Raw genomic sequence first — 17,241 nt, 5'->3', positions numbered from 1 at the left:
TGGCGGCTGTGCAGGCTGAATTCATGCCTCTTATCAAAAATAATTGCATTTCACAGTAATTCCTAATAGAATATTACTGCCGGAAGAGCATAGCAGCTTAGAATATCAGGAAGCACGTCACTTGCATGTTGGCAGTAAGTAGCGTGCAATTCAATTATGGCGAACGTTACTTCCTTTCTTGATAAATAGAGTCCTGGCAATTTATTTAAAAATAAGGTAAAGGTGCACCAAAACGAGATAGACGAGTCCTGGCTTAAGAGCCAGGGCAAGGTCCATTTGCATGAGGAGCTAATAAACTGCAGCCTGTCCCTTTCTGCCTACCCACTGACAATATGAAATCCTAAAAGCTCATCAGCTTTTGCTTCCTTAAGCCAGCCTTGTGCCTTCCTCCTGTGGCACCTGCAAAAGGTCTCAGTATGTAGACCTCAAAACCCCACAATATACAGGATACATTTTTCTTCTCCTGCTTAGTCCCTGTTTGCGCTGGCTCAGCCTCTCCATCATTGAACATGCCTCCTTTTGATACGTTGGTTTAGTGGGGGGGGGGGGTTATATAAAAGGAGTATTCCTGGATGCCAAGATCCACATTTGGGAAAGTACTCTTTGATGAGAGAACCCCAGCAGAGATTTAAAATCATGAAGCAAGGGAAATGTGGCAATGTAGGCTGTTAGACCGTTAAAATATACCCTTGTAAGGTTCTTTGTAATCAACTGCGAGTCTGGAAACCAAATCTTACGAGAAGTGGTTTGAGGGAGTTGGATATGTTTAGCCTGGAGAAGAGAAGACCTGAGAGGTGATACGATAGCCATCTTCCAATATCAGAAGAGGCTGTCACATGGAAGATGGAGTAAGCTTGTTTTTTGCTGCTCCAGAGGGTAGGACCTGAACCAGTAGATTCAAATCACAAGAAAAGAGATTCCAACTAAACATTGGGAAGAACCTTCTGACAGTTGGAGGTCTTCGCTGGAGGTTTTCCAACAGAGGTTGGATGGCCATCTTTCAAGAGGTCCTTAACTGTTTTTCCTGCATTGCAGGGGGTTGAACTAGGTGACCCTTCCAATTGTGCAGTTCTTTGATTCTGGCATCTCCATGTAGGGCAGGTAAAGACTCCTTCCTGAAGCCCTGGAGACCTGCTGCTGATGGGCGTAGGCAATACTGAGCCAGATGGATCAATGCTCTTGAGTCGGTGCCAGACACCTTCCTATGTTCTTACCACTTCACCTCTCAACAGAGTCTCCACTGTTTTTGCTTTTCAGCAGTGTACCACACTTGTGAAGCCTCCAGTTTCCAGTGCCATAATGGGCACTGCATCCCCCAGAGGTGGGCATGTGATGGTGATGCCGACTGCCAAGATGGATCTGATGAGGACCCCACCAACTGTGGTATGGGAGGGGCTCTCGGCTGCACTGGGCGGGGGGATGGAAGATGGTTTCCCTCTGCCTAAATGGACAGTCCATAGCACACTCGAGGAGAGAAGGAAGCCTTGGGATGTTTGGCTAAGGACTAGGTCCCTTTATGCAGAGTTAGCTAGCATGGCACCCTCCAGATGTTATTGGACTAGAACACCCATGTGCTCCAGCCTTCGTGGCCAATGGTCAGAGCTGATGAGAGTTGCAGTTTGAAACATCTGGAGGGTGCCATGTTGGCCACACCAGCCCTATTAGAAGGTTTCTCTCATTCAGTCCAGCCTTAACTTTATCTAAGGGTGGAACATGCTATGGGTTGGCCTTCCCAGGTATGATTTCACTTGTCCCTTTCCAGAAGAGAGAATGTGGAGTGAAGTACTTCTCCCACTCATTCCCACCTCAGCATTTAGACCAGCTTTTGCCCTTCATGGCCCCTTGTGACCTTTGGCCCTTCAGATGTTGCTAGACTACAACTCCCACCAGCCCTGACCTTTTTCCATGCTGGCTGGGACTGCAGCATAATTTGGTCTACCTATTGGCCATGATGGTGGCATGGGTCTCCATCTTCCAAGACCTAGGCCCAAGAACTCAGTCCATCTGAATGCCACTGAACAGCTGTTGAGGCTGATTTCCCAGCAGCATCAGGCTGACTCCTGTAGAAAACCAGATGCTGGACTTGATGGGACTCGGACATGACCTGCATTGTGTCTTTGTTAACGTCCACAATCCACCGACCTCTAAGGTACACCTAAAAAGAACTCCAAATGTCTTGGAAGAAACCTTGGATTGGTTTTTTAAAAACTCCTGTTCCATTGTTTCTTATCCTTTGGTTAGGGAATGGGAAGAGAGGAGTCCTGGGTGAACCTTGTGAAAAACCCAACCCTCTTCTTTTATTCAGGGGCCATTGGTTAGAGCCAGTGTGGTGTAGTGGTTAGAGTGTTGGATAAGGACCTTGGGAGACCAGGGTTCAAATCCCTACTCAGCCGTGAAGCTCACTTGGTGACTTAGAGCCAGTCACTGCTTCTCAGCCTAACCTACCTCATAGGGTTGTTGTGGTGATAAAGATCACCTTGGTCTGGTTGGAGAAAAGGTGGGATATAAATGTGATAGATAGATAGATAGATAGATAGATAGATAGATAGATAGAGATAGATATAGATATAAGTGATCCAATTTCTGCAATTTCATCCTTGCTGGTGAAGGAAGTCTTTTGTGTTCACTCTTGGTCTGGGCTTGATGTTTATGCCAGCCATTTAATTCTCTACCTGGCCCCGCTTTGGTGGAACATTTTGGATCTATGGTGGCACACCCTGGAAGTTGTTCATCATTGAATATTTGCTGTGTTTGTTCTGTTATTGCAATTGAACTGAACTGAACTGAGCAGAGAAGAAGTGCAACGGCTTCCAGTGCCCTAACGGGGGTTGCATCCCTTCCAGCAAGCGCTGCAATGGGTTCCGCGACTGCTCTGACGGCTCTGACGAAGAGCATTGTGGTGAGTGTGCCTGTGGGGTTGTGCGCTGGGATGATAGGGGGTATTGGTGGTGATCCAGGAATGTCAGGAGATAAATTGCCCCACCACTTTAAACCCTGGGCAGGCTTCATGCATAATGTTAAGCAGCGGTCTAATAATTAACCACGGTTTTATTAAACCATGGTTTACTGTTACATGCAAACAGGCCATTCACTGAACAAGCAAGCGATGAGCCAAAGGAAATAGCAAAAGGAGAGTCCATTCTAAAGGAGAACACTGGACATGTTGGGAAGGTTGGGGGCAGGGGAGGAAAACACAACCCTGATTCTCTTCACCTTTTAAAATTCTCTATTTTCTGTCTGATTGCTTGACTGTCTGCAGAGCCCATCTGTACACGCTACATGGATTTCGTGTGTAAGAATCGGCAGCAGTGTTTGCTGCGTTCCATGGTGTGTGATGGCACCGTGCACTGTCGAGATGGCTCAGATGAAGACTCTGCCTATGCTGGATGCTGTAAGCATAGGAACCGAGAATGGCATTGTTAAAATTGTTTTGCTTTGCTTCCCCCCCCCCCCAAAGTAGGGCAAGGCTTGGGCACCATGGTAATTAAGCACTCTGCAACAGCAGCTGGTCCACTTTTCTCATATAACCTTCCTGTCTTGGAAATAAAGAGCCTCAAGGGCTTTCTCATTAAGCAATTGTAGAGACGTTACAGAATCTCCAGTTTCTGTGCTGTTGAGTCAATGCAATGCAGAGGAAGGGAATCTTTTGCAGCCCTGGGGGGCACATTTCTTTCTGGGCAAGCTTCCAGGGGCCCACATGGCAATGTGGGTGGGGCCAAAGGCAAAAGTGGGCTAAGCCACAGGTGCAAATTTTTACATTTACACAATATGCTCAGCTCTATACTCTGTTGCCTTACAAGGTTCTGGTAAGAAGATAATATATGCGAAGCAGCCTTTGAACAACCTCTGAAGCACTATACAAACACTAGGCGTTAGATAACCCAGTTGCTGGATTTAGCCCCATTGCTTGTAACGTGTGATTGCAGAATCACATAGTATTTATTTATTTTGATGATTTATATATATTGCTTAGTATGGCAGTTTCTAAGCAGCATACAAAAGGGATACAACCTAAAAATCATTTAAAATTAACCATAAAATCAGAAGGAGAAAACTGTTGAAATGAAAAGGGGTCTTCAACATGAGTCGGAAGCTCTACAGTAACTTATTATTATTATCATTCCATATCATAAATTAAAAGTGTTCACAGTATAGTTAATATCATTTAATATACACAATGCATGTAATTAATATACACACAATCAATCCAATTGATATACAGATAGATTTGATTCGTTTAATATTAAACAAAATCAGTACACTAGCAGATGCATGTGCTTTTGTTAACAACTCATGACACACAAAAATATTTTTTTTACGGCTTTTATTACATTTTTTTCTTGGACGTTGCCGAGGGTTGCAGGGTGGTTTGGGCCACTGTGTATTTTAGCATAATACAGATGCTCAGGCTGAAAGGGGAGGACCCAACACAGCCTCAGCAAGCACTCTATAGGCTCTCTTCTGCCTTGTCCACATGTATACCAAATGGAAGAGGCAGTGATGGGGTGGAATATGAAAACATTGCCTTATAACTGCAGCTCTTACATATGCTAGGTGGGGAGGCAGCAGCAATCGCCAAGGAGGCACAGACTTGGATAAATACCATTCGTGGTTGTTTCTAAAACAACAAAATCAATTCTTTTACTTGCAGCCCAAGACCCCGAGTTCCACCACACTTGTGACCAGTTTAGCTTCCGGTGTCAAAATGGTGTGTGCATTAGTTTGGTGTGGAAATGTGATGGCATGGATGACTGTGGGGACTATTCTGATGAGGCAAACTGTGGTGAGTGGAAAAAGGAAAGAAAAAGGAATCCTCCTCCTCCTCCTCCTCCTCCTCCTCCTCCTCCTCCTCCTCCTCCTCCTCCTCCTCCTCTCTCTCTCTCTCTCTCTCTCTCCTCTGATCATGGAAATGGATGAGGAGCAGCCCCCTATGGAGCTAGAACCCAAGGGTTGGGCCTGTTTGGGGCAGGGTCTCCTCATCAGTGGTGTAATGGCCCCTGGTTGCAGGAGGCTGAAGATCCAGACCGTTACTATTTCTGTCTCCAGCATCCAAGAGTCGCCCAATTAGCATGAAAGGGGAGCATTTTAAACCACTTGAGATGAAGCATTCTCACCCTTTGTGCCGGTTGGTGCCAATCAGAGTGACAGGAAGTCAGCCAGCCACTGAGGATTGGCTCCTAGGGTCACTCTGGAGAAGGTGTTTGGGCAGAGCACCTAGGAGGGTGCTAAGCATTTAGGGAACACTGAAAAACTCAAGATTCTTCCGTTTCAAGGGAATAGTGTGGAAGTTCTGTTATCTACCGTGGAACTTCAGGGTAAACACACTCTAAAAGAAGAAGCACGACAGATCACTTGCCTGTGTACTTGCACAGAAAATTGCAGATCTAGCTGGAAGGCAATACTTGGAGATCTGTATTGATTGCTGCAATGAAATCCTGCAATTCCCTACAGAGCTACAATTTCCAGAGTTTCAAGAGAGCTGGACTGTTAAAGCACTCTGGGAATTGTAGTTCTGTGAGGGGAATAAGGGCCTCCTGGCAACTGCCAATGCCCTTAACAAACTACAGCTCCCGGGATTCAATCACGCCTGCTTCAAGTGGTGTGATAACTGCTTTAAACGTTTAATGCTGATGAGGCCTCAGTTTAAGGTTTTAAGCCTTTGTTTCTTTTAGTCTGTGCTGACTCAATTGCACTTAGTAGGCAGGAGATGATGGGAACTCTTTGTCCTCCTCAGAAAACCCAACCGAAGCCCCAAACTGCTCTCGGTACTATCAGTTCCAGTGTGACAACGGGCACTGCATCCCTAACAGGTGGAAATGTGACAAAGAGAACGACTGCGGCGACTGGTCTGATGAGAAGGCCTGCGGAGGTAAGAAAGCGAGCAAAAGGAAGGAGTTGTTTGGAGGACTTGCTAGACCCGCAGTCAGGTTGTGCTAGGCTGTTCTTGATGAGATCCTGTCTTACTGGTTTAATTTTAGGTTCAGCCGTCGTCCCCGTCACCACCTTGGCCCCTGCCACGTGTTCGCCTAACCACTTCCGGTGCAATGGCGGTGCTTGCATCATGAACAGCTGGGTTTGCGACGGATACCGGGACTGCGCAGACGGCTCTGACGAGGATGCTTGCCCCACAACACGTAAGGCTCCCTTGCTAAGGGCTGCTCCTGCTTTAATTTTTATACAGCTTCTTCATCTGCCTCCCCCCCCCCTCCGCCCCACACTGGGCTTGTGGTCTACATTGCATTGAAAAGGGACAGAGGAGAAAGCTTAAGGGGTCACATGTGTGGGAATGTTGAGGATAGTAGGAGAGGAAATGTTGATTAAATATTATCCTTCCTCACTCACGCTAGTGAGCTAGAAGCAGAGCACATTCCCTTGCACATTGCAGGAAGCTAGTTGATGGATTCGTTAGAACCATTTGAGTTTAGCGATCCAGTCTGGCTTGTCCAGATTGGATTGTTCCTGGTAAACCCCCTTTAAATAGGTAAAGGGACCCCTGACCATTAGGTCCAGTCGTGACCGACTCTGGGGTTGCGGCGCTCATCTCATGTTATTGGCCGAGGGAGCCGGCGTGCAGCTTCCAGGTCATGTGGCCAGCATGACAAAGCTGCTTCTGGCGAACCAGAGCAGCACACAGAAACGCCGTTTACCTTCCCGCTGTAGTGGTACCTATTTATCTACTTGCACTTTGACGTGCTTTCAAACTGCTAGGTTGGCAGGAGCTGGGACCAAGCAACGGGAGCTCACCCTGTTGCGGGGATTCAAACCGTCAACCTTCTGATCGGCAAGCCCTAGGCTCAGTGGTTTAACCCACAGCACCGCCCGCGTCCCTATAAATCCCCTTTAGTTCCCTCTTAAAAACAATAATGACACAACAGTCTTCTTTTAAATGTAATGATAAGGTTTATTTACATCCAGTTCACAGTACGGTCCTGAAGGCAGGCTTTAGCTTGTAGTTACAGTTACAGTTGCAGAGAAAAGTGTGGGTTCATCCTCTGTGAGGGATGAGCCCATGTGCTCCTGGCTGAGAGTCAGCACACAGCAAAAGGCAAGATGGAATAAGGCGAAAAAGGAAGATGGCTGCATGACCAGCCCTTTTGTAGGGTCTGCCAGGGTCATGCCCATCTACCTGGTCACACGCAGGGGGAGGATGCTCCAGACCAGGTGTGACAGGAAGTCCTCCCGGCTGGAGCAACATTCCCCTGTGTGTCCACTCTGGGCAAACAGGAAATGTTGTATTTGACTGCTTTTGTGCTGTTACATCCCACAATACGGAGCACTGAAGGCAGGGGTTGGCGTACTCAGAAGCTTGTCCAGGGATTCCCTGAGCTGATCGGGAATGGCAGGCTGGCTCCACCATTAACATCTCCTTGCAGTATGCAACCCCAAAAATTCTGCCTGGGACCACGTCCACACCATACATTTAAAGTGCTATGGCGCCACTTTAAACAGTCATAGCTTTCCACCCAGTAATTTTGAGAGCTCTAGTTTGCTTAGGATGCTGAGAATTGTTAGGAGCTCCCCACCTCCTAGAGCTACAATTCTCAAGACTTCCCTGTGAAGAGGGACTGGTTGTTAAACCACTCCGTGGCCTGGATGTGTCCTGGGATTTGCTCTTCGTTCACATGGGTCTGTTCAGCAGCCCACATGGATTGAGTGAGCTCTTTAGAACGATTCCAGAAAGTTTCCTAGGGTTCTTGGGCAGAAGGTGTTTCCCCGAAGTAAGTAAGTTTGGAAACCTGACTTAGGGGAGCAGCAGGTGGCAACAGAGACAGAGGTTCCTCTGGAGTAGCACTCCACCCTTCTGAAGCCCATTAGCAGGGTGGACGAAGTCTTGGCTCAGCCTTTTTTTGAGGCTGCTGTAGATTGTCCTCATCCCTCACGGCAGGCAGAGGCTGCCATCTGGTGGTAAGGAAAGCGAACCAACTTTTTTTTTTGACCAGTGAAAGTCATAAAAGTGAAATGCACATAAAAGATGCACAATCTAGTTTTGCTTCTAATGTGGGTTTTTAAAAATATGCTGCTCTCTCCCCCCGCCCCTGCCCAGCAATTGGTGCAACTTCAACGTCGCCCAGTGTCACCGGACGCTGCAGTCGATTTGAGTTTGAGTGCCAGCAGATGAAGAAATGTGTCCCAAATTGGAAGCGCTGCGATGGCTTGAGAGACTGTCAGGATGGCACTGATGAGCTGAACTGCCGTAAGTGCTTATCGGGATTGTGTTGAGCAGAGCACCCCTACCAGCTTGCCCTCCCCCCTCCTAAAACTCTGGTTCAGATTGTGCAAAATGTGCCTCTTTATTTCTGTGGCTGTTTATGCACAAGGCACAAGGGCCACAGATACCTGTGGATATCCAAGCAATGGCTCACTCCTAGCGAGATGTTCAAATCTGCAAGTGAAGTGCTCTTGCTTGCTGTTGATAGGGAAGGGAACATTTACCCGATTTGTCTCCCTGTGCCTGCAACCCCCTGCCCCCAAACCTCAATTCATTGATGCCTCCATTTGCACCTGCGCTGTCATCTGCACATGTGCAGTGACCGTTTCAACTGTACACACCTCCTCTTAACTGCAGCTTACATTTTCAAATGGGACGTAAGCTGTTTTGAGGGAAAGTGCACCAAACAGAAGTATTTCTCAAGGAACTACAGGATACTTGCGGATTGTGGTTAACGTCATGCGTACTCGGCTTCAAACACCAGCGGTGGGAACGCACCGCAGGCAGAGTAAATGGTAATGTGTGCACGGCCTTATTCTTTCTGTGTTCCAGCTACTCACAGCACCTTGTCGTGCCCTAATGGGTTCAAGTGTGAAGATGGAGAGGCTTGCATCACGATGACGGAGAGATGTGACGGGTTCCTGGATTGCTCGGATAGCAGCGACGAAGGAAACTGTACCGGTAAGTCATGCTGCCCTGCTAGGACCATAAGACGCTTTGCAACACCTTTTGTGTTTCAGTGGAGTAGTGGGTCAGCAGATTGGTGCTGACGGCAGACCTTGCAGCTCTCAGGGAACTCTCCCAACTGCAGCTCTGGGAACTGGGAACTCCCAAGTGCAGCCAGCCACAGCTGCAACCCTCACTTTTGGCAGGGACTAGTTGTGCTTGGGAGTTCCTGGGTGGAACCAGTTCCAGCAGGGTTTGCATCTGGTGCCAAAGGCAAGTCATCAAATGCAAGTCCGGTTGGGACAAGGAGCAATTTGGGTGTGTACCCGAAGGCTCTTGGTTGCAAGATCTTCTTTAGATGACGTTGGGTGAAGGGCAGACGGGCATGGCTTGGATAAAGCAATTGGGACTGTTTAGTTTAGAGAAAAGGCGAGTAAAAGGCAACACAATAGAAGTTCATGCAATTATGAGTAGCGTGGAGAAAGTGGGTGGAAGGAAGTTTTTATCCCTCTCTCGTAACAATGCAATCTCCAGTGAAGCTGAACGTCGGAACATTCAGGATGGATAAAAAGGAAAGCACTTTTTCATGCGGCACATAGTTAAACTGTGGGACTCCCACAGAAGGCGATGGTGGCCACCAACCTGGATAGCTTTAAAATAGCATTAGATGAATCCATGGAGGGTATGACTCAATGGATGCTAGCCACGATGGCTGTGCTCTGCCTCCACAATTGGAGGCAGCGATGCTTCTGAATTCCCATTGCTGGGAACGACAGGAGGGGGGAGCACTCATGTGCTGGCGTCCTGCTTCCAGGTTTCCCATAGGCATCTGGGCAGCCACTGTGAGAACAGGATGCTAGACTAGATGGGCCATTGGCCTTTATACATCAGGCTCTGCTTATGTTCTGATGAACAATGCCTTGCAGGTCAGTTTCGGACCCCTTCTGGGCCTTAGGTGGACCATGGACCCTGGCAAAATCCTTGTGTGCTAAGGTGCTGTCTTGACAGATCCCCCCTCTCCTCCTTCTCCAATGCATCTGCTTTGCTGGCAGAACACTGTTCTGTCAGCACAATCCCTGACCCTCAATTCATTATGGCTTAGATAATAGTCACACTAATAGTTATCGATCACTTTCTCTCTCTGCCCCTACTACACCTCTCCACCTTGGGATTCAACCAATTTCCTCCTAAAGCACAGGGGGGGCTGAGCATCAATCAGTTTTTAGTTCTTTAATTAAATATTGATTTGGAGAGGCTGCCCAGACTTGGCTCACCCACCAAGACACCGAGATCGGCAGGCTGGCCAGAATTCTAAAGAGACACACACACATATAGCACTTTTGTGTTACCCTCATGAGTGCATACTGCCTTTGAGAGGCTTTGCAACCTCCCGTTGATGCTTGGAGAGACTTTGAGCTGACCTGTGAACATAAGGACATATGTACAGACCTGCTGAATCAGGCTGAAAGGCTCATCTAATCCAACATCGTTCTCACAGTGGCCAACCAGATGCCCAAAACCAGGACCGGAGAGTGCAACAGCTCTCTACCTGCTTGTGATTCCTAGCATAAGGTACTCATTGGCATTTACTGCCTTTTAAAGCCATCCAAATTAGTGGCTATCGCCAGTAGCTTTTGCAGAAGTGAATTCCATAGTTTAACTATGTTCTGTGTGAAGAAGAATTTCCTTTTGCCTGTCCTGACACTTCCATGATGACCCCAGCATCTGGAATGACAAAAAAGGGAGAAAAACTTGCCTCTTTATATTTTCTTTGAATCAGGTATAATTCTATATACACCTCTGTCGCATCCCCTTCCTCACATCTTTTCTAACCTGAAAAGCTCCAAACGACGTAGCATTTCCTCGTGGCAGAAGTGCTCCCACCTCCCGATCAGCTTGGTTGCCCTTTTATGAAGGGTCTTCATCTCTACAATATCACTTTTGAAGTGGGGCAACCGGCGCTGTTCCCAATGGCATATGTTGTCCCGCGCCCTGGCTGGGACGGATGGGCATTGTGGTACAAAACATCTGGAGAGTGCCAGGTTTGCAAACTTAAAAGCCACCCCCCCCCCCATGCAGAACTTGACGGATGAATTCAGATGGGATGCAGATGAATGCAAAAGTTACGTACTTAAAATACTCAAGAGAGATGAATGCAGATGAATGCAAAAGCTACGTACTTAAAATACTCAAGAGAGATTGAGAATTCTTACACTCCCCATCTGCAAAGATGCACCCAATGTGGTTGTTGTAAAACAGGCTTACTCAACCTCGGCCCTCCAGATGTTTTTTGGCCTGCAACTCCCATGATCCATAGCTAGCAGGACCAGTGGTCAGGGATGATGGGAATTGTAGTCTCAAAACATCTGGAGGGCCGAGGTTGAGAAAGCCTGGTGTTAAAAGCTGACCCATCACTTGGTCACTGTGGGCTGTGATAGGCGTTGTGTAAACTCATTCCCTAGCCTCTGCCAAACTTGGAATTTTTACATTGTTTCCCTAGATGACACTCTTGTCTATAAAGTGCAGAACCTCCAATGGACAGCCGATTTCTCCGGCAACATCACTTTAACCTGGACCCGCCCTAAGAAGATGCCCCTTGCATCCTGCGTCTACAATATCCATTACAGGTAGCCTGGCTGGGCAGCTTTAGCATAACAGTCATAATTAAAATCAGGCTGTGTGTGCAAACACCTAATTAAATCCGAGCTTATTAGTGAGTTGTTATTATACCATGAACAAATTACAGAGGTCCGTTTGCAGCAAACAGAATCAAGGGCACTGCCCCCAAGGAGACTACAATGTAAACAGGGGGGGGGGGGAAGCAACAGAAGGAGAAGAGGGATAAAGATGATTATAAGAGTTGAATGTAGCCCAAACAAGTTGTCAAAAAGAATTGATTTTGGCTGTGGAATGATGTTAAGGAATGGATCTCTATTCAGGGCTTGGCCAAATGATGCTCTTGGCGAGATGTATTGCTTCTTCTCTGTTCAGACTTAAAATACATTTTTAAAAAACAACAACTTGTGTCCCATTTTAGGTTTTGCTGCCTGAATCAACATTTTGCATATAGCTGCCCCCAGCCATGGCTTTGGTTGGTGGGTCTCAGGGTTCTAGTAAAGGGCAATGGAGATCCTTTGGTTGTGCCTGATATAGGTGCTCCTTTTAGATAGACCAGGGATGGGGAATCTTCGGCCCTCTAGATGTTGTTGGACTTCAGCTCCCATCAGTCCCAGCCAAGCCTGATCAGGAATGATGGGAGTTGTCGTTCAACATAGTCTGGAGAGTCACAGACTCCCCATTCCTGTTTTAGACCATGCCTTGCCAACATCGTAACAGTACCAAAATGGCCATGCCCCCACAGTAGAATTTGGTGATGGATTATGTTTGTGTGAGCATGATGTCTAGCTGCTGAAATGGCTCCTGCCTGATTTAAATTTCTAAGCAGTGTTGCTAATGCTTCTTTGAAACTCCCAAATCTAGGATGGTTGGAGACAGCGTGTGGAAATCCTTAGAAACCCACAGCAACAAAACCAACAGCGTCTTGAAAGTCCTGAAGCCAGACAGCACGTACCAGGTCAAAGTGCAGGTTCAATGCCTGAGCAAAGCGTACAACACCAACGACTTCATCACCTTGCGTACCCCGGAAGGACGTAAGTCAGCTCGCTCGTTTGTGGCACACGTGGAATTAATTACAGAATGAAAGGTGCCTTTGTTAAGCCCAAAGCACCGATTTACAGAGGACGTGGCTTGCAGTGTTTCTGCACGATCCATTGCCCTTGCATTATTTTGCAATTTTCTGCATTGTGTGAGATGGGCTCATTCAGTTTGCCAGCGCGGTACACACAGTTGCACACCTGCTAACAGGGGCGTACCCTGTTGCTCACGGGGTGCCGGTGCCTGTCCTTCTTCCTGCTGAAATTAGGCTTGAAATTATGTGTGGTGATTCAGGGTGGCGTCGCTATTTCACACATAATTTCAGTGAACAAAACTTGATTAGAAAGATGCTTTCCCCTCATGCAGAGGGAGGTAGAATGAATTAGCTGCTTCAGGCAACAAGTTTTGAGGGGCAGGGAACAGACAAGAGCTCTGTGTGTCCCGTGGTCTGCCTTGTGCCCCCTAAGGTAGCCCTCAAGTGTACTGGGGGATGCTGCCTCTCCCCCCCCCCCCCGGCGCACAACTATTAAAGTAAGATTTGGTTGCCAGTCTGGTCAGCATCTATAGATAGCATTGTTTATTATTTCAATTTGTGTGCTGCTTTTCCACATAAATGTGCCCAAGGAGACTCATAAGAGCATAAGAAGAGTGATGCTGGATGAGGCCAGTGCTGATTGAGTAAGCAAGTGCCTACAGGAAGCCTGCAAGATTCCCAGAAACTGGCATTATTAGGCTGCCAAGAGTGGAATCGAGATATTGTAAAATTGGAAATCCATTATAACATTACCTATCTTTCAGTAAAACCTATTACTTAACATTGGTTAGTTAACATTTATAGGCCAGATGCTGATATGACACATCTTTTCTGTGCAATGGGATATTCATGGAATGGAAGGGGTGCTATCTTGTGCAATCAGCAAAATGTCTTAGGCCGGCCCTGCCCTTGTCACTAATGATAACCACCCACCTTTCCTCCCCTCTCTCCCCCTCCCCCCAGTGCCAGACCCTCCCCGACATCTTCAGTTATTGCTGAAGAGAGAAGCTGAAGGCGTTGTGGTTTGCCAGTGGGCACCTCCAGCGAATGCCCACGGCCTGATCAGAGAATATGTTGTAAGTATTAACTGGACTGATGCGGAGAAATGTGTGTGCTCACAAAAAGTATTCCTGTCCTTTCTATATAATAAAATATCAGGGCAGTGTGCAGCACTGAGACATAAAAACATAATTAAAAACAATACATGTAAGAAAATGATAATCAGGTAATTTGGCTTGGGGCCTTATTCCTAGAGCTGAAAGGGCAGCCCTCTTTGGATTTGGTTGACCTGGCCAGTGGGAAGTTGGGGAGGACATCCCAGGCAGCTCAGACTGGAAGGTTCACTTCCACCCAGTGCATTGTCTTGAAGAAGTGGGTCTGCTGATGCTTTGCTATAGCTGCAACCCAGGACTGCTCCTCCCTCTTCTCTGCCATATTAGGTGGAATACAGCAGAGCTGGTTCCAAGGAATGGTCGTCTGTGAGAGCCGCCAGCAACTACTCGGAGATAGAGAGCCTGCAGGTCAACGTGTTATATACAGTCAGAGTGAGTACATATCTTCAAAGTTATTTGTTTATTACACCCCCCTCACATAGGCAGATGGGAAGTGGCCTTTATACCCAGTCAGGCTGTTGGGCTTCTTAGCTCTGTATTCTCCACACTAGGTCAGCAGTGAAAGTCACAAGTGCACAGGCAACAACAGACGCCTTTGCTGGTGCTGGTAGGGTCCCTTCTCCTTCCGCCACCTGTAAAAAGTAAAGGTAAAGGACCCCTGACAGTTAAGTTCAGTCGCAGACGACTCTGGGGTTGCGGCGCTCATCTCACTTTACTGGCCAAGGGAGCCGGCGTTTGTCCACAGACAGTTTTTCCGGGTCATGTGGCCAGCATGACTAAGCCGCTTCTGGCGAAACCAGAGCACATGGAAACGCCGTTTACCTTCCCGCCGCAGCGATATCTATTTATCTACTTGCACTGCCATGCTTTCGAACTGCTAGGCTGGCAGGAGCTGGGACAGAGCAATGGGAGCTCACCCCGCCGCGGGGATTCGAACCTCCGACCTTCTGATCTGCAAGCCCAAGAGGCTCAATGGTGTAGACCACAGGCCAGGCTTGGCCTGTGGAGCTTATATTTTCAAAACAGTGTCCACCTGTCAATCGACTGGTGTCATTTCAGTGGGCAGGTGGCATCAGCTGATGGGTGGGGCATAATTCTGTGTTGGCGCTGCACTGTTCTGACCATTGGCACATCTAGTTCTGGGGTGTAGAACTTGCAACCCTCCAGATGGTGTTGGAGCACACATTTCATCCACCTTCGTGGTGAATTGGCCAGGGACGATGCGAGTTGTAGTCCAGCAACATCTGGAGGGTCACAGGTACCCATTACCCCTTGGTCTAGATCCGTGGCTAGCGGTGGGAACCAGACAGGTATTTCTCAGCCCTGTCTGGGGATTCCACAGTGTAAACAATGGGATGTTCTGCATGTCAAGTGGGCGCTCTAGCGGTGAGCTATAGCCCCTCCTTAGACCTGCTGCCTTCCTTCAGCTTGGTCAACATGTTGCTGAAGGGGGTAGGTGGGCATCATGGTATCCCTTTGCACCACCAGCCTGCAGCTGATTGGTGCCCGCCCAAAATATGTCTTGAGTGCCTGACAGCTGCATAACAAAGATCTGCGTGCCCCACTCTTTGAAAAGCAGCCCCCGATGCAGCTCAGTAGACCCCATTTGAAATTCTCCATTTGAAGCTTCCCTGTTCCTTTTTGCTCCTCTGAGTCCTGCGTGAAACCAGGCATTGCCAGAGGGATGGAGAGCAGGTTGGAGGAGGCGATGATGCTGAGTGAGGGTTGGAGAAGTGGCCTTGCTGTAGCAGCCGTCAGGACTCCTGGCTACTGCTGGCACCTGGAGGCTTCTTGCTTCCCAGAACCTCATTTTCAGGCTCCCAAGTCTGCCCACCCAGTGCTGCCCTGCAGAGGAACAGAAGCAAGGCACTCACACACTATTTCCCTATCAGCTGTCGCCTGTAAACCTGCTTTGTTTTCATTAAAAAGTCGAACAGCATGCCTTCTTGCATATTAACTAGCCTTCTCATTTGAAAAAGGTTGCTGCGGTAACTAGCCGTGGAGTGGGAAACTGGAGTGATTCCAAATCCATACGAACCGTAAAAGGCAAAGGTAAACTATTAACTAATTAATTTATTTTACCTCTTGATTTGTTTTGCTGCACCAGGAAGCAGGCCAGAGAGAGCAAAAAAACCCAAAACCTAAATCTATACATGAGTCTGAGCCGTCTCACATTTTGTTATTTTAATATTAATATATTCACTGGCAGCCTTGGGACGTTCATTATGTTCCTCTCACTCTCTTCCCTAGGCTGTTCAGTGTGCCAATTACAAAACCATCTATAGTAGCTAATGACTTGCACGTATTGTAAATAATAATCACTTGCTACATTAAACAGCTATGCCTTTCCCCAAACTTAACCATTCCCTACTAACAACACTTTTTTTTTTACCCTCCAGCTGTTAATGGACTACAATACCATCATCCTCAGCCACCGTGGTAAATGATCAGGATGATGGATATTGTAGTCCAGCGACATCTGGAGGGGTGTCAGGTTGGTGAAATCTGGGCTAAATGATCAGGAATGGGACTGAGAATGGGCCTTTTCCTCTCACCAGCTCATCCCCTCTTGCATATAAATTATGCCCCCCTACACACACACACACACACTAGCGGGTGGCGCTGTGGTCTAAACCACAGAGCCCAGGGCTTGCCGATCAGAAGGTCGGCGGTTCGAATCCCCGTGACGGGGTGAGCTCCCGTTGCTCGGTCCCAGCTCCTGCCCACCTAGCAGTTCAAAAGCACATCAAGTGCAAGTAGATAAATAGGTACCGCTCCGGCGGGAAGGTAAACTGTTTCCATGTGCTGTTCTGGTTCGCCAGAAGTGGCTTAGTCATGCTGGCCACATGACCCGGAAGCTGTCTGTGGACAAACACCGGCTCCCTCGGCCAGTAAAGCGAGATGAGTGCCGCAACCGCAGAGCTGTTCGCGACTGGACCTAATGGTCAGGGGTCCCTTTACCTTTTACACTCACACTCTCTCACACACACACACTTAAGCATACTTGGGATGCCTGTAGCAGCATCCATCCTCACCCTAGAGCAGGGATGGGGAACTTGTTGCTGGACTGCAGCATCCATAATCTCTGGTCATTGTTACAGGTAGGTAGCCGTGTTGGTCTTCCGTAGTCGAAACAAAAAATAATAAAAAATTCCTTCCAGTAGCACCTATTATTTTTTGTTTCGACTCTGGTTGTTGGCCATTCTGCCTGGGACTGATGGGATTGGGAGTCCCCATAGCATTAGGGGTGCAGGTACTTGGTTTCAACTGTTAGTTTAAGAGGATTGACTGTAATTAATTCAGCACAGTCAAATAATACTCCTAATCATGGTTGGCATTGACTTTGCATGCAAGAGGGAGTGGGAATGTGAGATTTTGCAGTCCATGTTTTGGGGACTGCAACGTATACATCAGCCCCTATTTTTTAAAAAAGGAGTGGGTTCTTCTTCTTCTTCTTCTTCTTCTTCTTCTTCTTCTTCTTCTTCTTCTTCTTCTTCTTCTTCTTCTTCTTCTTCTTCTTCTTCTTCTTCTTCTTCTTTGGCTGTTAGACCTACTTGTGGGTCACA

General features: G+C 47.6%; 1 protein-coding gene across 1 annotated transcript in view; it reads left to right on the top strand.

Annotated features, from left to right (window-relative positions):
* Window positions 1-17,241, top strand: part of SORL1 (sortilin related receptor 1) — a 113,923-nt gene that overhangs the window by 81,405 nt on the left and 15,277 nt on the right. Inside the window, 13 exon segments of the mRNA XM_035139112.2 lie at window positions 1,258-1,383; window positions 2,792-2,899; window positions 3,260-3,391; window positions 4,652-4,783; window positions 5,735-5,869; window positions 5,979-6,134; window positions 8,045-8,194; window positions 8,762-8,890; window positions 11,376-11,502; window positions 12,356-12,525; window positions 13,527-13,639; window positions 14,003-14,107; window positions 15,655-15,727. Of these exon segments, the coding sequence (XP_034995003.2) occupies window positions 1,258-1,383; window positions 2,792-2,899; window positions 3,260-3,391; window positions 4,652-4,783; window positions 5,735-5,869; window positions 5,979-6,134; window positions 8,045-8,194; window positions 8,762-8,890; window positions 11,376-11,502; window positions 12,356-12,525; window positions 13,527-13,639; window positions 14,003-14,107; window positions 15,655-15,727 (1,656 nt within the window).

Source organism: Zootoca vivipara, chromosome 15 (assembly GCF_963506605.1).
Source record: "Zootoca vivipara chromosome 15, rZooViv1.1, whole genome shotgun sequence".
Classification (NCBI taxonomy): domain Eukaryota; kingdom Metazoa; phylum Chordata; class Lepidosauria; order Squamata; family Lacertidae; genus Zootoca; species Zootoca vivipara.
The sequence above is the reverse complement of the archived record's forward strand: the minus strand, read 5'-3'. Positions and strand labels throughout refer to the sequence as shown.